Raw genomic sequence first — 24,049 nt, forward strand, 5'->3', positions numbered from 1 at the left:
ACTTACAAGAATACTTTGATTAATTGGAGGAAGTAATTACACATGAATGAGCACATATTTGTGAAAGAACAAAGGGTTTTTTGCTAAGAATCAACTCAAAAAATTACACAATGTAGGTCAAAGTCCTGCATTAAGTTGAGTATTTCTACAGTGTGATATTGCTTTACTTTAAGTAAAAAAGTTCTTCCACCACTGCTAGATAGCTTACTAAAGGTAGGCTAAGTGAGAAAATATACATTTTTTATTAGTTTGTTTTCTACTTCTACGTGAGCAAGACCGTTGCAGTTCATACTGTGTCCAGCAGATGGCGAGACTGAGCCGCAAGTGGGCTTTATCTCTCGCCGTAGAAGAAGAGCTACAGCTTCTCAGCATCAGCACCAGACGTCTCCCTCCTCCGATCTGTGCTCTCCTCCTCTCCGTCCACTGCGGAACATCGGCCTGTTCTCCATCAATCCCTCCGCCAGCGGCAGACCCAGCTCGCCATGGACAACTCCGGCAAAGAGAAGGAGGCCATGCAGCTGATGGCTGAAGCCGACAAGAAAGTCAAAGCGTCCGGATCCTTCCTCGGGGGGATGTTCGGGTAAAAAGGCTCTCATTCTCTGTTTACCTCTCTCTCGTTTTGGTATGGGTTAGAGATCTCTGCACGCGGGGCCTATCAAAGCCTGTTAATTGCTTCTGCTTTCCTTGACTGAGAAACCTTCTAATATTGTAAGAATAGCCCTACTGCTTCTCTGTGCTTCTCAGCTGTAGAGGCGTAATCAACCCTATTGTTGTATTATTGTTGTATTTTATAGGCTATTCCTATAATCTATAATCTAGGCCTACTCTTTACATCCCTATAGGAGATGATAACGTTCACTGTGACATTGTGTCCTTCTGAAAGATGTAGGGTATCCAAAGATTGTCATAGCGCCTTTTTTTAATCAGCTGTTGCATGCCGAAAATATGAGCTGTCATCGCAGCTAATGTGGCCTGCGTGACGTGGCCTGTCACGCGCAAGATAAATGTAAATGTGTCACATCGATGCTGCTGCTACAGCGGGATGTGAGCGGGATCGCACGGAGCGTGAGGCCGGGCAAGAGACGCAGGAGGGCGGTGAGAGCAGCGCAGTCAGGACGGTGTGCGAGGAATCAGTCGGTGGTGATGCGGGGGTTGTTTAGTGTGTGTGTGTGTGTGTGTGTGTGTGTGTGTGTGTGTGTGTGTGTGTGCGCGCGCGCGCGCGCGCGTGGATGGGAGGGGCGGATGTTTACATGTCAAATGGAAACACTGGAATAGAAATGATGTAACCTGACATAGGATAGATAGATAGATAGATAGATAGATAGATAGATAGATAGATAGATAGATAGATAGATAGATTATGGAAATACATTATTGAATTGAGAGTGCATCTATTTGATCATTATGTTGAGTAGTTTCAATAGTAAAGCCTTATATATTATAGCATTGGCAATGTGTTTTAAATGTTGCATGTAGAGCAGTTTTATATAAATGTAGTGGATGTAAAAGTCACACAATGTAGATATAACAAAGGAAATATTCAGTATCTAAAAACTGTACCAAAGTACAAGATACAAAACTCAACTTAGAGGCTAGAGCTGAAGTGATTAGTTGATTAACTGATTACTCGATCTACAGAAAATGAATTGGCAACTATTGAACACCTAAGTCATTTATATAACAAGCGGTACCCATTTACAGCTTTTAATTTTTTGCTTTCCTTTGTCTAATGTGATTATAAACAGAATAATATGGTGGACAAAACAAGATATTTGAAGATGTAACCTTGGGGCATTTATGAACCTTTTCTGACAGTCCATTTATGTTTTATCTCTGTTCATACTGCATTAAAAAAAACATCAGATTCATGCCAGAAAATATTAAATTTAAGAGAGTTTGAGCGCCAGGGTGAATGACCTCCACAATGACATCATTCTGCTCTTATCATTTTCTGCCTTTTAATTTGATGTTTTTATTAAACATAAATGTTATGATTGTTTTAATGCTAAGCACTATGTGTTATGAATTGTGCTATATAAATAAAGTTTAGTATTAATAAAGTTTATTATTATTCAGCTGGACAACACTGCATGCTAGTTTAAAATACTCTTTTATATCGGAGGACAAAGTCAGAGTGACGGTTTGCAACATTAAAGTAAATACTGTAATTTAAAATGCATATGCAAAAGTCATGGAGTCGAAATAAAATTAGAAAAAAAGAAAAGGAAATGATTAATTTTGTGTGTGTGTGTGTGTGTGTGTGTGTGTGTGTGTGTGTGTGTGTTATAGGGGGAACCATAAGGTGGAGGATGCCTGTGAAATATACGCCAGAGCAGCCAACATGTTTAAGATGGCAAAGAACTGGAGTGGTAGGTGACAGACACACACACACACACACACACACACACACACACACACACACATATATATGTCACATACTCATACTGCATAATAAACAAAACAAAAAAATGTGTGTGCATGAATAACCAAACTCCCACACTAAACACCCCCACACACACATTTTAACAGGATATACATGATTCAACAGCCTGCAGAGAGAGTTATACTGTATTGCCACATAAGAGCTTTCATGTAAACATTGGATTCATATATGAAATTTCAGTTTGGACAAATGAGTGAGACGTTTCAGGCTGCAGAAACCAGTGTGTGTCCTAGAAAGAACAGATGATGTGCTGATAATAGCTCATGCAGTATTTGGCTGTTTAGATGTGTGTTGTGATGGTTCTGCTGCCTGATGTGGGTCGACAGAGTGAATCGTAAACACAGTCACGCAGTGCAAATTAATAAATGAGGAGTGTCAAAGGCATGTTTAGTGCAACTAGAAACTGAATTTAAATTACATTTGCATTCATTCATTACCCATTTACAGCTTTTGTTGTGTTGCTTTTCTTTGTTTAATGTCATTATGTTAATGTTAGGTTGTTGGGTTGTTGGGGGACGAAACAAGATATCTGAAGATCTCACCTTGAGACATTTTTTAACCTTTTTCTGACATTGCAAACAATTAATTGAGAAAATAATCTGCAGATTGATCGATAATGAAAATATTATTAGCAGTCCTTATTCAATTTATTCATCCATAAAATCATGGAAATTACAGAGCTCCATTCTAAAAGACCAGCTCTGATTACAGAAAACCTAAGATATAAATAACCACAACACAAAATAAAACCATAAAAAAAATATATTTAAGCCTATTTAGTCTTATACTTTTCAATTTGATTCATAGTTGAGTAACCAGTCTTGTTAGAAAGGAGCAGAGATGCAGAGATACTGTTTTAAACCTTTATCTTCATAACAAAGCAAACAGACAGACGGAATCGTTAACACAGTCACATAGTTCAAATTAAAAAATGAGGAGTGTTTGGTCAAAGGCATGTTTAGGGCAACTAGAAACTGAATTTGGATTACATTTGCATTCACTGAACTTGTGTCCCATTCAAACTGTGACTGTGTGTGTGCGTGTGCACGTGTGTATGCTTGTGTGTGTGTGTGTGTGTGTGTGTGTGTGTGTGTGTGTGTGTGTGTGTGTGTGTGTGTTTGTGTTTGCTTCTAGCTGCGGGGAATGCTTTCTGTCAGGCCGCTCGGCTCCACATGCAGCTGCAGAACAAACTGGACTCCGCCACCAGCTTTGTCGATGCCGGCAACGCCTACAAGAAGGCAGACCCACAGGGTGAGCACTGCTGTCTTTCACACACACACACACACACACACACACACACACACACGCACACATACACACACACACACACACACACACACACACACACACACACACACATACACACACACACACACACACACACACAGTATCTCATCTAAGATGTAAAAGAGTCTATATATCTATTGTTTCTCTTCCTTCCCAAATAGCACCATTGGTACTTGACGTAAAACATGAAACATCAGGCATTAGTGTTTAATGAGTGTATAATTGGGCTTATTGTTCTGATACATCTTATCAGACCTAGTTGGACTTTGTGAGTTCTTGGCAGATTCATATCATCTGGGAGCAAAAATAATATGTTTGTGTGTTGTTTAATTAATTTGCCTTCCGATCCAGACCAGTGGTTCCTGTAGGATCATTTTCATAATACAAATTCTCCATCCACCATTTCACCCAAATTTGCTTTCTTTTCTTCAGTGTCTACATAATTTTCTCACAAATTATGGCATAGATGAACAAGGTAAAGTGTTTATCAATGGATGCCCATATCTGATTTGGTACAAGCACATGTGAGAATTAGTTTCGTCCTGCTGGATTTGGTGTTCAGCACATCTCTAATTGTGGTCTACTTGTCATTCGTTGTGCTGTCTTTCCTCTAAAGAAGAAAACCTCTTTATGTGTGCTGTGTTGGTCTTTGAAAGTGTCAGTGGTCTTCAGGCCTGTTCCCAACTTTGGCGATGCTTAAAGTCAGATGTAAATTCTTTGGCAGTCTTGTTTTCATATCATTTTTGAGTAATATGAGAGGTTTGAGGTCTGTGGTTTAGAACTATATTGTGGCTGAAAAGTGTGGAGTGAACCCGGGATATACGCCAGAACATATCAAGGATGTTGATCATAGTCACTGTTGATTTAGTTTTAATGAGTATTTGTTTCACTTTATCTAACGCCAGTTTTAATTCTTTGTTTACAGTAATCTCAGATGTAGTAACAAACAGGATTCTTCTCTCAGATGGTGTGTTAATCTACTTTTCAAGCCACATTTTTGCCACTCCATCTGTTTTAAAGCAGAGGGCTTTAACATGCTGTACTAAAGTACAATTTTTTGGGTATTTTCATTTTCTTCTACTTCATACTTCTACTGCATTTCTGCACTTTTTACTTCTAATGTGATGTTTCCAGTTGCCACTTGTGGTATTGCAGCGTAAATTCCACCTGCGGCCCAAAAAGGATTTTCCACCATGCTCCTTTGTAAAAGAGAGAAACCCAGGGGGATTTTTTTTTTGCATATGCGCTGGGCGAGCAAATTCATTGAATAAAAGAGGAGCCATTTTGGGATCCGATATCCATTTTTTAATATGCATCCATGGGTGGAGCACAGATGCGGAGACCCGGAAACGTTGACCAATCAGAGCCCAGATAGCAAACAGTCATTGAAACTATGTTAAATCAACATTCCCTTGTCAATATTAAGTCATTGAATCAACATCGAACTCTGATGTTGATTCTACATCATTTTGCACAATGTTTTAATATTGATACAATGTTGAAATCCTGTCCATAGATCAATGGAATTTCAATGGTATTTCAATTATCAGGAATATTGAAACAATGTTGAAATTTCAACAACGATTTCAATGGAATTTCATTTCATACCTATGTTTTTCAAATGCTCTGAAATGGCAATGACAATGGAAGTATTCATTTATTTTACTTGCGAAGAATATTGTATAGGTTCCATACAATGTACATGCATGCATCCACGTTATTTGGGGGCAATTTGGTTGTAAGAAACCCATATTTCTGATATAAAAAAACTATGAAAACGGGTCAAATTTGACCCGAGGACAACACAAGGGTTAAAAAGACAGGCGCTCTCAGACAGAGGGTGAATGCAGGTGCAGCAGCCGTGGGCAATATGAGAAAAATAAAGTGTTTTTTGAACATTAAAGCGTGCAAACATGTTCTAGTAGAAAATACCAGTATGGACCTGAAACATGGTCTCCTTTAAGTATATTTTGATGCTAATACTTTTGTACTTTAACTTAAAAACACTTTGAACGAGGACTTTTACTTGTAGCAGAGTATTTCTACACTGAGGTATTACTACTTGCCATGATGAAAGGGGAAGCCTCTGTATCACAGTCGGAGTCAGGACCTTGAGGTGGTATTATTGGAGGATTAAACTGGGTCTCTGGGTTGCTCTAGGAAAATTGATATCTGGGTTATGCTGCAACAGCCCCCTTGTGAGGAAGCTTAATAAAATGCTATGGGTTAGCAGGTTAGTAGTCACAGAGGGAGGAAACTGAAGGAGTCTTAATTTCACTGAGCAGGCTCAGAAGGCTTCAGCAGACGCTTTCTAGTTTCCTTGTATTTATAACATATCTTCTTTCGCTCTAATCTGTCTCCTTCCAGAGGCCATCAACTGTCTAAATCAAGCCATTGACATCTACACTGACATGGTAAGCTGTGCCTCAACCATTGAACAGCTCCCTGTGACAATCACTCTTATCTGAGTAATACCTCGTATGTGTGTGTGTGTGTTGGTTACAGGGTCGTTTTACCATCGCAGCCAAACATCACATCACTATAGCGGAGGTTTATGAGGCAGAGCTGGTTGATATTGAGAAGGTATGTGATGGGGGATAATGATTTTCAGTTTCTTTTAGGTTTGTTATTATGTTTTTGTTGAATATACATTATGATATTCTGTGCTAAACTGCTTGTTCTGTTGTTTTGCTTTCAGGCCATTGCCCACTATGAGCAGGCAGCAGACTACTACAAGGGAGAAGAATCTAACAGGTACAGTATATGTGCTGAAACTAACACACACATGAATGGAGCGGGAACGTTTAGTGGATTAATCAATGTCAACGGAACATCACTCTGCAGCTATTTTGATAATATACTTATCGTTTGTGAGTCCATTTGTTAGCAAAACATTTGAACATTGAACACAAAAAATATATTTTCAGATGTTCTTTTGGACTCTGGGAAATTGTGTAGATCATCTTTCACTTTTTTCCAAAAATGTTTGTATAATTAAGAAAATAATTTTCAGAATCAGAATCAGGTTTATTGCCAAGGAATTTCCATTGGTAGGTTGGTGCATCACTATAAAAGAAAAGAACAAGTAGCCTACTACAAAAGTCAAGAATCAGGAATATAAAATAGAAAGATTTGCGATAAGAAAATCTCAAAAAGTATATGATCACATGTGTATTTACAATATACCTGTAGGCTCATGCAAAAAACTAATTTACAGCATATTCTTCAAAAGAACTCTTTCATAACCAAATTCAGCTAAATTTCTAAAAGAAATGTGTTTATTAGCAAGTATTTTACAAGTATTTTCAGTATTGACTGATTTATTTCGCATTTTAATTTGAGGATAAACTTCTTTAAATGCACCATCTTGTTTTTAAGGAGGTCCTCCTCAGGCACAAAACATTTAAACAAAGAAATCCATAAATAATAGTAATGATTATAAATACAAAACAAACAGCACAGCTTAATCTCTAAACTTTAGATTTTTTTTCTTTGTTTTCTGAACTGATTCATTGCAAAAGTTTGAGTCTGAGTGTAAGAATAAATACTTTCACTATGTAGCTTACTTTTGTTCATACATAGAATATGTAGAATAGTCTTGCGTTGAAATTTGCCGGTAACAGTGCACTAAATGTTGTTGACAGCGTGGCAGTGAGTCACAATAAAAGGTGCAGCCCTGTAACAATATGATGAGGTGGTCCATGAACGATGCTGACTCCCACTCCAACGGAGTTATTACAGCGAAGCCCGATGGCCTTTACAGTAGGGCAACACATCATCCATCATCTAGATGAGACTTCTCTACAAAATCTCGGCCTGGAAAATATCACTCCTTATACTTCCACTAGCTGTGAGCATAATGGTGAAAACCAGTGGTGTAGTCTAATGTATTGTAGTGGGTATACTGTACTGTATATGTATATGTTTGGCGGGGTGGGGTCTGGGTGCCCTTCCCCAGGGAAATTTCCAGCGTCAAAGACTTCATTTCCTGAATTTTGATACACTTGTATGCAGCAATTCACAGCTAAAATACATTTATTATTAGCCTAAGCAACGAAAAAAAACACAGATGACAATTTAAAATATGTCAAAAATATAATGGAAAGTATGTTGTTGTGGGTCATTGTGCATTTTTAAGTGTGTATATGGAAATCCTGGAGCTTTCTTACTGAGTATACTGCGTATACCTGCGTATCATGTAGACTACACCACTGGTGGAAACAATGGTGATACACATTTTAGCCGTTAACTCTGGGTTTCTGTGTTTGTGTGTGTTTCAGCTCAGCCAACAAATGTCTTCTGAAGGTGGGACACTACAGCGCTCAGCTGGAGCTGTACCCGAAAGCTATTGAAATCTATGAACAGGTAACCGCTGAGTGCACACAGTTTCTAAAGTCTTTATAAAAAATTATCAGCACACATGTATATGGTGATGCAAATTCTTTATTTGGATACCCATTAGCTTGCACAAAGTGGTCGCTAGTCTTCTATGGTCCAAAAAAGATAAACAATTAACAATTTAAAATAACAATCAGTGAACCAAGAAACACACAAAACAAGCCAAATGCAAGGGCCAGGAAATAAGTGAAATGACTCTAAACAATTGAAAATGACGTTTTACATTGGAAAATAATAAAATGTTCTGTTTTTTATTACGTTTTTGTTGTCAGGGACTGTAGTTTGTGATGTTGTTTATTTGATTGCATTCAACTGTGAGGTGTAGTGGGATAGTTAAAACTTCCATAATATGAAATAAACATTAGCTATTTATGTAGAACTTTTCAGTGTAAAGCAAACTTTCAAACGATAGCAGCAATCACAAGTAAAACAACAAAAATTAAAACAACAAACAAACAACCATACAAAAATGTACACGCAGTAAAAACAAATGTGAAAGTCCATAGGATTTTTTTTAATGTTCCATCTGATCACATTCTGCCTTAAAGTCAATAATTTAGTGTGTTTCTGCTGGGTTTTTTTTGTGTTTATGTGTGTGTGTGTGTGTGTGTGTGTGTGTGTGCGTGTGTGTGTCCGTGTGTGTACACCTGTTTTTCAGGTTGCTATGAACACCATGGACAATCCTCTGTTGAAGTACAACGCTAAAGAGTATTTCTTCAAGGCTTCACTCTGTCACTTCATAGTGGATGAACTGAACGCCAAGGTAACACACACCTGTACACGCAAACACACACACACACACACACACACACACACACGCGCACACACACACACACACACACACACTCACACAATGATTTCTTTGTGTGTGTTGCAGTTGGCCATAGAAAAGTACGAGGAGATGTTTCCAGCCTTCTCAGACTCCAGAGAGCTCAAACTCTTAAAGGTATATTTCTTTTCTTTTTTAATCTCTTTCTCTCCATTTCTTACATAATACTCATATTAAAATATGATTTTGATTAGTCAAATACTCATTAAGAGTTTTTATTATGTCATTAAAAAGACAATTTTTTTTTTATGAGTGTCCATACATATCGTATTTAAGGTCATGTTTGCTACTGTTATCAGCAGCCCATGCAAGTTTTAATTATTAGTTATATTAACAATAATATAGACAACTGGTCTGACAAAAATTCAGTTATTCAACATTTGATTAAACATTTGAGAACTTCCATGTCATAGCAAAATTGGAGGTCATCTAAGTAATTTACAGAAATATAGCTAAATCATGAGGGTTTAAAACTCTGTGTTTGCGTTTTTCTGTTCACACACTATCGCTCACTATCCCTTGGTGTTAGAAAAGTCTCATGTTGTGTTGCCACAGAAACTCCTAGATGCCCACGAGGAGCAGAACAGCGAGGCGTTCACGGAGGCCGTTAAGGAGTTTGACTCGGTGTCTCGTCTGGACCAGTGGTTGACCACGATGCTGCTCCGCATCAAAAAGACCATCCAGGGAGACGCTGGGGACCTGAAATAGACATGTTTACAGAGTGGGGAGTCAGGGCGAGACAAGGGAAAAGGGAGGGGGGTAAAGAGAGAAGAATTATCAGGATAGAGGAAATTAGTAACTAAATCAAAGGAAGGGAGAATGACGGGCAGTGTAAAGATGTGTTTTGGTGGAAGAAAGGTCTACAAGAAGAGATGCAAAGAGACAGACATATGAAGGGGGGTAAAAGGGAGGGAGGGTGGGACTGAGGGAGTTTACAGTTGTACATATCAGTCTGCATGTGACCCCAAAATAGCTAAGCATTACCTTTAAACCCCCTTTAGATGACCCTGTGTCCCTGGTCCTACAGTATTGCTCCCGTAACACTGGACAGAATTGTACTTAAAGAGAAAGAAATAAAAGGTGTGTGCGTGAAAGAGAGAGAGAGAGTGTGTGTGTGTGTGTGTGTGTGTGTGTGTGTGTGTGTGTGTGTGTTTGTTTGTGTGTTTGTGTGTTTGTGTGTCCGTCCACTGCAGTAAGGTAAATTATACACTATTTGATGGGAAAGTGTGCAGGCCATATCAGATTTAAGGATATATGTTATTACAAAGGGATAATAATGTTATTTATGAGATAACTGATATTTATTGTCAATACTGAAAATATTATTTATGTTTGTTATGGTACTCAGTGTTACGATTTGTCTTAATATTTTAGGTATTAGCCCTTCTCCTTTCTTCTTATTCTCCTGTCCCTTATCTGTTCTTCCTCCTCCTCCTCCTCCTCCTCCTCCTCCTCCTCCGTCTCCCCTCATCCTCTCCTCACCCCTACACATCGTCAAAGTCAGTGATATCACCCATTGTGATCGGTTGCTTCCTTGTGTTCTGGCCAACGGTCAGTCGGTGCAGTTAGCCAACAGTGTTTACCACCGCTGCCTCGTTTGTGCATGTCTTTTTGTCATGTTGATGTAAGTGTTCTCCGTGTCGTGCTACCGTGTGAAGAACATACATGTAGCCTGGTATCATTTGTGTGAAATCAGTAAATATGTACCTCTGATACCGAGTTGAAATAAAAACATCATCACTATAGATATCTAATAGTACTTTTTGGTGTATTTTCAGGCATTTAGTATGAATATAAGTATGTGGTTGGATCTTGCTTGCGGGTATAAAGCAATGACTGGTTGTAAAGCCAAGGTCACAGCATGACTGTAGCACTGAACGTGCTTTGTTTAAGGCAACAACTGGCAGGCTATGATGTCATTCTGCAGCAATGACTGTTCCCAAACTACATCAGTCTGGACAAAATCAGTGCTTGACTTTGGGACAAAATAAACATTTAAATCTTTTTTAACCCCTAAAATGACTTATTCCATTCACTTTTTGATACCATTTAAATGGGGTTTAGGGTTAGCCTGTATAGATGGGGAGTTTAGGGTTAGTCTCGTGCCTTTGGTAACCAAATAATGTGATTGTTTATGGCGTGCCTGCATGTGGTGACAGCAGGTAGAGTCTTTTGTTTAAATGAAATCCTGCAGACTCAGCAGTCCAAGGCACATGATGCCCATCTTTGGTCTAAATATTTTGTGTATCTGGATTTTTTTTATCCTGCGTAGCTCCAAGCAAATATGTTATCTGCAAGTACCAGTATCCCCCAACCACATGGGGGTGCTATTACATTTAACAAATTATGCTGAATAACCTCAGCTATGAATAACATAAATGTGTCCTAATGAGTGCTACTGAATATTACATTAGGATAATTACATAAACAATATGATAAATGGCCATAGTTAGGCTAAGTCCTGTATTTTGTTACTAGTAGGCTACAACAACACGACCAGTAGCATAGGACACTATTAAACTATGAGCATGGGTTCGGCCTATTTCTTAAATATATCATGATTGTGCATTCACTAGGCCTAATATTTGTCAACACCAAACAGGAGCAAGGTTTTTGTAATTCACTATCTGGTTTGTACATTTGCAGGTGTAGCACTCTCTATGTTTGCATTTAAAAAAAGCTTGAAAACGAGGTACAGATTGATTTTAATTAGTGCAAGCAAAGATTCGTCTCTGGTGTAACGGCAAAATAAGTTTCCCGTTCGAATAATGTCCCCAGAACAGTTACTAGGGCCTGGGTTAACAGTTGGGTTAAAAGTAAGGTTTAGTTTAAGCCATAAACTGTTACTATTTACAGTCTGTGGTTTAAGCATGGCAGACTCAGGATGTGGTAAAGGAGAAACATGAATCGCTGGAGGGGACGATTTCGACGCAACACCTGTACAATAATACCCACAATACATTTCGGCGGACCCACACATACAAGTTTCCGGTGTGTTGTGTGATGCACGTTCGTTGCTCCCTCGCATTGTATTTAGTTTGAGTGTAAATTGTGAAGTTTTTCCATAACTGCTTGAGAAACAGTTATAACAGTTTTACTGAAGAAGGAGAGAGCAACAAGCCGCCAAGATGCCGCGAATTATGATTAAAGGAGGCGTCTGGCGCAACACGGAGGTACGTGTTTACATGGCTAGCTACGTTAGCATAATGCTAACCACTAATAGAAACGCGAGTCGGAGTTAGCACGAAGCTAGCTGCTCATTTAACGGGATTTATCCCATGTAGCAAGTTTAGTTTATTTGTGTTGCTGCCAACTATGTCGAAAAAGTTTACTAACGTCGCTGCTTGTGTGATATTTTGTAAATTGTAACGTATTTTGTCAGAAAACATGGCTACGGCATTAGCAAGCATGACTGCAGCCTGCAAGAGTTTGCAAATGTGATCAAGTAAGCTAACATTAAGTGAGATTAGCAGTAAGGCTGCTTGTTAGCAATAGTAATGTGTCAGAGATAGAGACATGGATGGAGGGATAGATAGATAGATAGATAGATAGATAGATAGATAGATAATGGATTACGTTAGGTGGATAGGGCGATGATAGATAGATAGATAGATAGATAGATGGATAGGGAGATAGATATAGATAGATGAATGCGTAGTTTACTAATCACAGCGGGTCACTGTTACAACAGCTTAATGCAAAAAAGACAGATAAAATCAAAAGAGCAAATCAAACTGTTCAACAATACGCAATGTATCAAATCACGAGCAAAAAACTATACAATACTTATCAACAATAACATGAATATGTCGGTGTCTAGTGTCAAATTAAATGCAAAGTATACTGTAAAGTTATAGGACAGCAATGGATCAGATTATTGAAAGAGGATGAAAGATAAGACAAGAGAGACTTTATCGTCATTGTGTTAACCTGGTCTTGGTGCAAAAAACAAATTAATGAATGAACATATGGTGCAAACAACAAGATACAAAATAGGGATGGGCGATATGTACCACAAATCGTCTGTCATTTTTTTTAGGCTGAATGGCAATATATATATCAGTTTTTTTCTACAAAGTGGGCTAAATGTTCAGTTGTAAGTCTAAGCCACGTGAAATGTCACAAGCACTTAAAACAACTTTAATCAAATACCATGCAAATACGTTGTTTACTTCCCTGTTTGAAAATATACATATTTGTAAATGAAAAATGATCTAAAACAAATAGCCTGTATTAAATAAAAACAGACCTGTCTCTGTGAATGCTCATTCAGTTGTTTTCTCTAACAATAACTGACTTGAGTCCAATAACAGGTTTTCCTCTCCTGCTTAACATTGAAACCTACACTGTACAATTACAACTTGACTGTTAAATATTCCGCTGCTTCAATAGTCAACAGCTGTCTGCTCTGAGCGCATCCACCAACTCTCACTGGCTCTCTCTCTGGCTACACACTGAGCCATTCCCCAAAGGAGCTATGTTACTTTTATAACACAAGTTGACTTTCTTAATCCAGTCGTGTTTTTGTCTCGTAAGACACAATGAATGTTATTTTGTGTTTCACCTTGTATGTTGTCTTAGGATTGAGCGTGATTTCATTTATGAAGTAAACAAGCACGTCTGTCTGTCTTTGCACTGAGAGCAGAGAGAAGTCTCGGAGGGTAGAGCAGACACACACCGCTCGCTTTCTCACTTTTTCAAGCTCTGGCCTGATCGGGCAACTGGCTGATTATTAACTGGCTCTGGGGCATCCTTATATTGGACCCTGTTATGAGTTGCACTTTAAGTAAGAAATGGGTCATGTAATGCAGTATCAAACTATATCAATATAAACGGAATTGTCTCAACTCATGTCTGGTTTGAAAATATATCGATATAATTTAAAAAGTCGATATACCACCCAGCCCGAATTAGAGCTGGGCAATATATCGATATTATATCGATATCGTGATATGAGACTAGATATCGTCTTAGATTTTGGATATCGTAATATGGCATACGTGTTGTCTTTTCCTGGTTTTAAAGGCTGCATGACAGTAAAGTGATGTCATTTTCTGAACACACCAGACTGTTCTAGCTGTTCTATTATTTGCCTTTACCCACTTAGTCATGATATCCACATTACTGATGATTATTTATCAAAAATCTCATTGTGAAAGCATCAATAGTCAACATTACAATATCGTTGCAGTATCGATATCGAGGTATTTGGTCAAAAATATCGCGATATTTGATTTTCTCCATATCGCCCAGCCCTAGCCCGAATACAAAAACAGGTAGAGAACAAAATCCAAGACAAGATGCATACATTACAAATGTGTAGTGTAATAATAAAAAAAATATATGAATACTAGTAGTGTAAATATGATGGTGCAAGATGTATTAGTCCAGGGTGAGAGTGTTCGTATCAGTCCAGTCCGTTAGGGCAAAGCTTCATGTCCCGACCCCTCCTGTCCTGACACAGCCTGGTTGTACAGATGGCAGGAAGAGCCTCTTGTATTGTGGTGATACTGGACGGTATCTGTTGTTGATCACTGTGATCAACAACAGAGTGTTTTATAAATGTTAAATGTCACTTTTCTAATCTGCCCATTTTTCCAGGATGAGATCCTCAAGGCAGCGGTGATGAAATATGGGAAGAACCAGTGGTCTCGTATTGCCTCCCTGCTGCACCGCAAGTCTGCCAAACAGTGTAAAGCCCGATGGTGAGTCTTGATACAAAGACGTGTGATTGGTAGTGATGGCCAAATGAAGCCTCGTGAGCCATCTTCTTTATTTTCTGAGCCCACTAGATGGCGCTCTTGGTTTTAAGAGAAAGGCCTAAGGCATTGCAATTCAGTGTATTCTCAACCCTTTGTTGAACAGAGAGCGCCATCTAGTGGGCTCAGAAAATAAAGAAGATGGCTCACGAGGCTTCATTTGGCCATCACTAGTGATGGGAGTTATTAGGATATTATTGGATTTTATTGAGTTTTCAAGGTGATGGCAGGACTTGTAGAAGTAGATATTATCTGTATTAACAGCCCTGCACTTGGGAACACACTATATTAATGGAATCAACTACAGAGGATTGTAAAACTCCCGTTGGATGAATTTAAACCGGTAATTTTGGAACTTTTAAAGATGTCAGTGAATGTTTCTGATGTAATTGTTGTTGTAACTGGCTGTTTTGTTGTGCATCCTATCTCTGTAGATATCCTATCTCTGAGATATTTCATCCTCATTAGATTTCCTGTTTAAATAACGGTTCTATACCTTGGGTTTTGTGTCTGTCTGCAGGTACGAGTGGTTGGACCCCAGCATCAAGAAAACAGAATGGTCCAGAGAAGAGGAGGAGAAGTTGCTCCATTTGGCCAAGCTGATGCCCACTCAGTGGAGGACCATTGCTCCTATCATAGGACGCACTGCTGCCCAGTGCCTGGAACACTATGAATACCTGCTGTACGATTTTAAACCCTTTTATACTCTACTTATGCTTCACATTTAAAATTATATTGTACTAATATTAGACTCTCCCAGATCCTTGACCTTGATTGTAGGATACTTTGCAACACAATGTCTGGAGCATTTTAATTAAGTGTATTACGATTATTGCAAATGTTGTTGATTAATACTTTATGTATATTTGTACACGTGTGTGTGTTTAGAGACAAGGCAGCACAAAGAGACAACGAGGAAGAAGTGGGAGACGACCCCAGGAAGTTAAAACCAGGAGAGATCGACCCTAATCCTGAAACTAAACCTGCCAGACCCGACCCTGTGGACATGGACGAAGGTATGTCAACACACCTCAGACAATGACGGAGGGACTGACTTTTCCCAGAAACCTTTGATGGAACGTAATCCGTTTCAAGGGACAGCATTTCTACTTATGTGCTCTGTCTTTTTTTCTTGTCTTTTACATTTCTTGTAGTGATTGTTATATCTTTCATTTCTCTTTTAAGAAGAATTTAGTAGCTATTCTTGCTGCAGTCACCATCTGGAAGGTTTTATCATTTCAAATAAATAAAAACCAACTTCTTCTGTTTGTGTCTGTAGGAGACAGCATTTTAAACTTAACAACAGCATCATAATGTCCTAACAAAATCAATTAATTGCGAGTGTCTGTCTGTGTCACTGTCTGCAGATGAGCTGGAGATGCTGTCAGAGGCCAGGGCTCGACTGGCCAATACCCAGGGCAAGAAAGCCAAGAGGAAGGCCAGAGAGAAACAGCTGGAGGAAGCCAGGTTAGATACACACAAACACACACACACACAGTATTTACAAATACTGGGTTATCATTTCTTTATTCAACATTTTTAACTTAAATTGAAATATCAGTTTTGAATGCCTGATGATCTTAGTTGTACACAATTATATCATTTAATGTGTCCCTCACTTTCTGCTGCAGGCGGTTGGCTGCTCTGCAGAAGCGCAGAGAGCTCAGGGCGGCAGGAATCGATGTTCAGAAGAAGAGGAAGAAGAAGAGAGGAGTAGACTACAACGCTGAAATCCCATTTGAAAAGAAACCGGCATCGGTAATGACTGTTGATTGTTTCTGTCCATTTTAAACCGAACTCACAACTCCAGGACAGCGTTTGGGCTCAGCTTAAGCTTGTCATTTATGAATTGTTAATTGTGTTCACTTTAAGGGTTTCTATGACACCAGCATGGAGCAGTACAACCCTCTGGAGCCCAACTTCAAACGACTCCGACAACAGCACTTGGACGGAGAACTACGCAAGTCAGTAACAGTATACACCATATTTTATACACACAGTTTGGATAACACAGGAACACACACGAGGCTTACACAAATACAAAAGTACGATAAATACAAACCATAACTTTTTAAAAAACACAGTCGCGTTAGTACTGTTCAACTTCATGAATACAATGTTAAAGGTTAAACAGAAAAACTTGTGCTATGTGAAAAGCTATGTGATTAATGCACATTGTACATCATAAGGGGACACACCCAATTAAATTATGGTTTTCATTTATAAATCATTTCGTGTGTGTGTTTGTGGGTAGTGAGCAAGAGGAGAGGGACAGAAAGAAAGATAAACAGAAGATCAAGAAGAAGAAAGAGAGTGATCTCCCATCTGCCATCCTGCAGACCAGCGGAGTGGCTGAGTTCACCAAGAAACGCTCCAAACTGGTTTTACCTACACCACAGGTAACTGTGCTACTTTAAAGTCTTGCAAATCAACAATCTCTCGCCAATGTTGTTGGTTCAAAAACGCATCATGTTCATTCATATCCCATTTGATCTTCTTTATAGATCAGTGATGCTGAGCTGGAGGAAGTCGTCAAATTGGGTGTCGCCAGTGAGGTCGCCCGTCAAGCTGCCGAGGAGAGCGAAAGCGGGAGCTCGGCCTCCTCTGCCCTCCTGTCAGAGTACAGCGTCACCAACGCCATGTCCACGGGGCTTCGTACCCCACGCACCCCTGCTGCCCAGGACAGGATACTGCAGGTAACGGACACACACACACACACACACACACAGGATACTGCAGGTAACGGACAAACACACACACACACATACTCACACACACACACACACACACACACACATACACACAGGATACTGCAGGTAACGGACACACACACACACACACACACACACACACACACACACACACACACACACACAGGATACTGCAGGTAACGGACAAACACACACACACACATACTCACACGCAGGATACTGCAGGTAATGGACAAACACACACACACACACAGGATACTGCAGGTAACGGACACACACACACGTTTCACTATCTTTGTGGGGACCCGTCATTGACATAATGCATTCCCTAGCCCCTTACCCTAACCTTAACCATCACAACTAAATGCCTAACCTTAACCCTCACCCTAACCATAACCTAATTCTAACCCTAATCCTAAAACCAAGTCTTAACCCTCAAACAGCCCTTTAACCTTGTGGGGTCCAGCATTTTGGCCCCACAAAGCTGTCCGGACCCCACAAGTATGCTGTATTCCCCGGTTTTTGGACCCCACGAATATAGTTAAACAAGCGCACACACACAAACACACACTCTGAACATGTGGATACTTTAAACACACACACTGAATACATGAGCACTTATTTAAAGACTTGACATGCCACACACACTGAAGTCTTTAGATTCTCAAGTGAAAGTGTTTCTAGTCAGATGACCAGCACTTTAAAGGGATACTTCAGATTTTTTGAGTGCATTGTATTTTATCAGTGATGTTTCCTAAATTGAATTGGTTCATGACAGTTATGCTAAGCTAACCTGTCATTAATCAATAAGATCTAAACTAACAGTTACAATGTGAGCTACAAATGTATGTACAGCTCATAAAGGCAGAATCAGTATACATGTAGGCTATCCTGTAAAACAAAGGTATCTCTGTCACAACTCAAATGTGTATGTGTTATTATTTTTAGTATCGACTGATTTATTTCAAAATTGAGTTGAAGATAAAGCCCTCGAGATGAACCATCTCTTTTTTCAAGGGGGCACAAAGACATGGAAATGAACAGACATTTAAACAAAAAATAAATGCATTCATAATAGAGCCATCAATTTTCCTCCTATACCATTTGAATTTCATTCTGATTTTTTTTAAAATATTTGAATTATACCCATCTACATTTTGTTTTCACATGCTGGTTGGCCAAAGCAAGAAGGCCGAGATTTTTTTTTACTATTCAAATTATATTCAACTTCCCACATTTTGTTCCAACAGCCATAATAAATAATAGTATTGATAATAAACTAAACAATCCAAACGGCACTTTTAGATCTCTGATCTTTTGATTTTTGTTCTTTGTTTTCTGAACTGCTTTATTGCATACGAATACAAATGTTGGAAATATACCATCTTACACAGTCTACATACACATCTTTGGATATAAATAAACTTTCTTTAAGGTTTTCTATCTGTGTCTGTCTGTGTTTTCAGGAAGCCCAGAACCTGATGGCTCTGACCAACATTGACACCCCTCTAAAGGGAGGCCTCAACACTCCGCTGCACGAGAGCGACTTCAGTGGCGTGACGCCTCAGCGACAGCAGATACAAACACCCAACACAGTTCTCACTACACCATTCAGGTAACAATGCTCTCGACTCTGTACTGATACAACGCTGCACTTAACCCTCCTGTTCTCCTCGAGTCAAATTATTATTATTATTATTATTATTATAAGTTTCCGTGTCAGAAATTTGGGTTTGCATCAACCAAATTGCCCCAAAATAAGATGGTTGGTTTCATTCAACACTATCCACAAGTAAAATGAATGGCTACTTTTATTGAATTTTGGGTCTTTTATTCAGTTTCATAGGATGGTTTCAAAATAGTATCCTGACTAAACTTTCACATAAACCAGTCTGTGATGCACTCAACATCCTCTGGTCTGATCTTAACTAGTCAAAATAAATCATAATTTTTGCTTTTTATCAACTCAAAAATTTGATACAATTTCATATAAATGAGGTTTATTGACCACGAATTCCAAGAATAAGTGTAAAACTCGTGTGAACAAGTTGGTATTAGTGGTTTATATATTGGTGGTAGTGGGGGAAAAAAGCGTTAAAGGACAAAAACGTGGAAAACAACTTCATAGTTGACGGGAAGACAACACAAGGGTTAAAGGACAAAGCAGCTGGTACTGTAGATGTTAACCTTCACAATGTGATGGCATCTCTAACAGAACTCCAGGACAGGGTCAGGAGCAGGACGGCATGACCCCTCAAGCTGTAGGAGCGCTGACCCCGCGCGGTGCAGTGACCCCAGGTTTGACCCCTCTGCGCACTCCGCTGAGAGACAAACTGAACATTAATAGTGAGGAGCAACTGGCTGACCCCGCATACTCTAAACACCTGGTAATGACACGCTCCTTGTACACATACACTCACACTTACTTCTGAATATATGGAATTTCAACTGTAACGTCTGTTTTCTGATGCCGTGCTGTATGTTGTGAGTTGTAAATGTTCAAAACTAAATCCGCTGCTGCTTTGTCAATTTACTTTTTTTTTAACAAAAACATTAAATATTGTGAAAGACACCACTGTCACATTCTGGTTGTGCATTTTTTAAGTAAAATGAGAAAACGGATAGTTAAGTGCTTTCACTCTCCTCTGTCACACAGCAAAGGGAAAGCCTGCAGCAGCTGAAGCAGGGCCTGATGTCACTTCCTGTTCCCAAGAACGACTTTGAGATTGTTCTTCCGGAAAACGCAGAGATGGAACTCGAAGAAACGGAGGCAGAGTCGGGATTTATAGAGGACTCTGCAGAAGTAGAGGCACGCAAGCAGGTATGCACACACACACACACACACACACACACACAATGCTGTGGCACTTTAGAGTTTTGGTTAGGGGATAACAGGCTTTCTGTGAGTGCCTAGGTTTATACCTGTAATTCAAATAAAGCTAGTCGAACAAAGGTTCACTGTGTGTGTGTGTGTGTGTGTGTGTGTGTGTGTGTGTGTGTGTGTGTGTGTGTGTGCGTGTGTGCGTCAGGCTATACGGGATGCAGAAAGAGAGAAGGAGCTGAAGCTGCGACACACTGCTGTTCAGAGGAATCTCCCCAGACCCACTGAGGTAACAAATACACTCACTTTCTGAGGGTTTGATCAAGTTGACAATGTTAACACCACTGACCCTTTGACAAAGAAACAATAATTTTTCATTTTCTTGTGTAAACTCAAGTTCCAAACTGCAAAGACATTAATCAGATGATGATTAAAGAGATTTTCTGGTGTTTTTCTGACACCTCAAGTAAGTTTGTGTCAACTGTAAAAAAAAAACAATCTTACTCTTAACTTCAGCTGGCAATAATAAAAAGCTCTTTCAAAATCTCTAATTTATCGTCATGAAGTGTAAGTCATTGTGGGATGATGTGTCATTATTTGGATAATCCAGGAGGATGATGAGTAGCGTTGGGTACCGTTTGGATTTTTACGATTCCGATGCCCAACGGTACTTTTAAAACAATTCCGATTCCTAAACCGATTCTTGAAAAAGTGAATGGTTAATATGCCTTTACGTCCGTTTTGGTGAGCCCAGAGGGAAAATATGGCATTTTAAAAGTAGCCTACATTTATGGTAGCCAGCCAACGGTAGACTACAGAGAAAGTGTGATAATTTTACGTCCGTTTCGGAGCGACAGAGGGAACACATTGAGTGGAACCGAAATGAGGAACCAAAATTTGCGTTCTAATCCGGTCCGATTCCTACCGGTTGCGTAGGAACCATAGTGGAACCGGGTTTCGGTACCCAACCCTAATGATGAGTATGAATAAGTATTATTTGTATTAGCAGGATGATTTCAGCTGGTTACGGTTTGTCTCTGCAGGTAAACGAATCCGTCCTCCGTCCCACCTCCATGGAGCCTCTCTTGGACTTCCAGCTGGCCGAGGAGCTGATCAAACAGGAAATGATTACCATGCTGCATTACGACTGCCTGCACCACCCGTCAGCCAACGCAGCCAGTCAACTGCAGCGCGGCAAAACCAGAGGCCCCACCTCTACATCTAACAACGCTTCGCATATAACATACCTGGAATCACATTCCTACAAGCCAATCAGCACGGAGGAGATGGAGCAGGTAACGCACACAGCGCCAACACTGTTGTTTTCACTTCAGGAGTCAAACATATTAATCGACTGCTTGTTGGGTCATAAAAAAACGTGGTATGTATGTGAGATCTTGACAGTGATGGATGTCTAGTTGCAATACAACCTGTATGCAGATATTCTGTTTATAAGAAGTGGTTATAAATGATGTTGCGCACCCGCGTGGTGTGTTAATTAACAGGCAAAGGCAGCACTGGCAGCAGAAATGGAGGTGGTGAAGGCGGGAATGGGCCACGGGGATCTCAGCATGGAGGCCTACAGCCAGGTGTGGGAGGAATGCTACGGACAGGTAAGTCACCTAGCCCTTAAGAAGACTCCCTTCAGCTTCCTTCATCATAAAACCAGCCTTTGGTCAGCAGCTGTTGAATCGTCTGGTCTGCCTCTCTCTTTCTGCAGGTGTTATATCTACCCGCTCAGAACAGGTACACCAGAGCCAACCTGGCATCAAAGAAAGACCGTATCGAGAGCCTGGAGAAAAAACTAGAGGTGAGAAAGCACACAGACCCATGGGAAGTTATACAACTAGACCCTGAATTGGTCATTTTTTCTTCTTTTTTTAACATCTTTCTGTAACACTAAAGCACTTTTCCGCTTCGGTCCCCCTACAGGTTGGACGCGGAATTGTCCATTACCGCTGATGAACCACTGAAACGATTTTGGAATCATAATTTTAGGGCAAGTTTGCCAGATCGGGTAGCGGATCTGTAGTTTGAATGAGACAAAATGAGACATCACGACAGCGATAATGGACAATTCTGCTTCCAACCTGTAGGGGGACCGAAGCGGGAAAGTGCTTTAGTATTGCTTTAAAACGCTGATCTAAATTCTGTGGTCCGTGTGTCTGTCTGCCTCCAGGTGAACCGTGGCCACATGACCGCAGAGGCCCGGAGAGCAGCTAAGCTGGAGAAGAAACTCAAAATCCTGCTGGGAGGCTTTCAGTCCAGAGCCCTGGGGCTCCTGAAGCAGCACAATGAACTCTGGGAACAGGTACTGAACATGACAGTTTTAAATATTAGTCCCCCTTAAATTCTTAGCGTAATTGAGTGCATAGTCATATTTAATCAGAATAGATTTGTTGTTGGGTCCCCAGACATTAATGCCTTGTCTTTATTGTCATTTAACAGGGCTTATTAGTGAAGAATTAGCTAAAAGATGCATCTGTGAATATTAAATATTCACCCGAAATTGAGTGAACTGATAAGCTCCCTATTTTGTAGTCAGTTCTCCTGCAGACTGTAGATTATAGTGGCGTCCTAAACACTGTCATTCTTGGAAATTATAATAAATGAGTATTGTATTAATGCATTTTTTTTTGTTATAATAATGTTATACTCATGGTGTCCACCAGGTGGAGCAGTCAGCCACAGAGCTCCAGACCTTCAATCAGCTGAAGAAACAAGAGGATACTGCCATTCCCAGGAGAAAAGAGGCAATACATTTATGACACACACATGATTACTGTACAAGTGTATATTCAGTTAGCTGTTTCCAACATCCTTAACCCTGATCACATTAACCAATAAGTTTACAATATTTCAATGTTAAAACAATCGGTCAATTTGGATAACTGATTAATCATTTAGGTCAGCTAAAAGTATTTAACAACTGTTGATTTCGGCTCCTCAGATGTTAAAAAATGCTTGTTTTCATATCATTTTAAATTGAATCTCAGACAAAACACTTTAAAGGCTTTACCTTGGGACTAAAAAAATGTACAATAATGCCGACTTATTATAGACTGAACAATTAATTCATAAGATTAATTGTTTTCCCCTATATAATAAATATTCTGTTAAAGCTCTATAGCTTGTGAGAATTAAATGTGTGGAAGGCTGAGTAGCCCAAATATAAAAACCACCAGTAGATGACAATGTGTCTGACCTCATTCACAGTCTATAGATGTCTGTTGTGTCAACGCTCAGCAACTCCTGGAAAATAAGAGACTAAGCTCTGGATGTTGGTGTGAGATGATTTTTTTTGAGCCTGACTGTTTATCATCTTTCTGTGTGTGTTTTAGGCCCTGCGGGAGGACGTGGAGAGGCAGATGGAGAGAGAACGAGAACTTCAGCAGAGATATGGGGAGCTGCTGATGGAGAGGGAGGCACTGCTCAACAGTGCTCAGAAATACTGAGCCACACAAATGCTAATCATTCATACACACATGCTACACACACACTTAAATACTCACCATGGAGATATCAAGCTAACAGCTGCTCTGAGAAACAGACACCGATAAACACAAACAAGTTTTCATGCTCCTCCGCCTTCAGAGTCGTCGTATTATGAACCATTCTGACATTTTTTTCAACATTTGCGGTAATTTCAGAGATAAGCCCCGTCTCATGTTGCTATGTCGTCACAAGCTGAGTTTTGAGCATGCTCAGTAGTCTCTTGTGTTTCTGTATTAGTGACCAATAAAAGTTTTTTTTTTTTCAACAATGACAATGTTGTCTTTTTTTTTTTTTTTTTAGATGAGG

At 39.6% G+C, this 24,049-nt stretch overlaps 2 protein-coding genes across 3 annotated transcripts; both read left to right on the plus strand.

The window, feature by feature from the left end:
• The first annotated feature begins 319 nt into the window (after positions 1–319).
• Positions 320–10,704, plus strand: napba (N-ethylmaleimide-sensitive factor attachment protein, beta a). 2 transcript variants are annotated; one of them, XM_031316113.2, is made up of 10 exons: positions 320–580; positions 2,290–2,369; positions 3,578–3,694; positions 6,098–6,144; positions 6,236–6,313; positions 6,429–6,484; positions 8,011–8,095; positions 8,787–8,891; positions 9,006–9,074; positions 9,513–10,704. In XM_031316113.2, exons 1-10 carry the CDS (start codon positions 483–485, stop codon positions 9,663–9,665), a joined length of 888 nt encoding a protein of 295 aa, XP_031171973.1. In that variant the 5' UTR covers positions 320–482; the 3' UTR covers positions 9,666–10,704. The 2 variants fall into 2 exon arrangements, with proteins under 2 accessions (XP_031171973.1, XP_031171974.1); XM_031316114.2 differs by lacking the exons at positions 320–580; positions 2,290–2,369; positions 6,098–6,144 and having other exon boundaries at positions 3,587–3,694.
• Positions 10,705–11,901: 1,197 nt separating this feature from the next.
• Positions 11,902–24,014, plus strand: cdc5l (CDC5 cell division cycle 5-like (S. pombe)). Its single transcript, XM_031316017.2, has 19 exons — positions 11,902–12,130; positions 14,559–14,662; positions 15,237–15,398; positions 15,605–15,732; positions 16,084–16,183; positions 16,348–16,474; positions 16,589–16,680; positions 16,971–17,115; positions 17,221–17,412; positions 18,894–19,042; positions 19,643–19,814; positions 20,084–20,248; positions 20,457–20,537; positions 21,292–21,543; positions 21,754–21,861; positions 21,969–22,058; positions 22,428–22,559; positions 22,921–23,001; positions 23,590–24,014. Exons 1-19 carry the CDS (start codon positions 12,086–12,088, stop codon positions 23,701–23,703), a joined length of 2,439 nt encoding a protein of 812 aa, XP_031171877.1. The 5' UTR covers positions 11,902–12,085; the 3' UTR covers positions 23,704–24,014.
• Positions 24,015–24,049: the final 35 nt, after the last annotated feature.

The sequence above is a fragment of the Sander lucioperca genome, chromosome 15 (genome assembly GCF_008315115.2).
Source record: "Sander lucioperca isolate FBNREF2018 chromosome 15, SLUC_FBN_1.2, whole genome shotgun sequence".
Lineage (NCBI taxonomy): Eukaryota > Metazoa > Chordata > Actinopteri > Perciformes > Percidae > Sander > Sander lucioperca.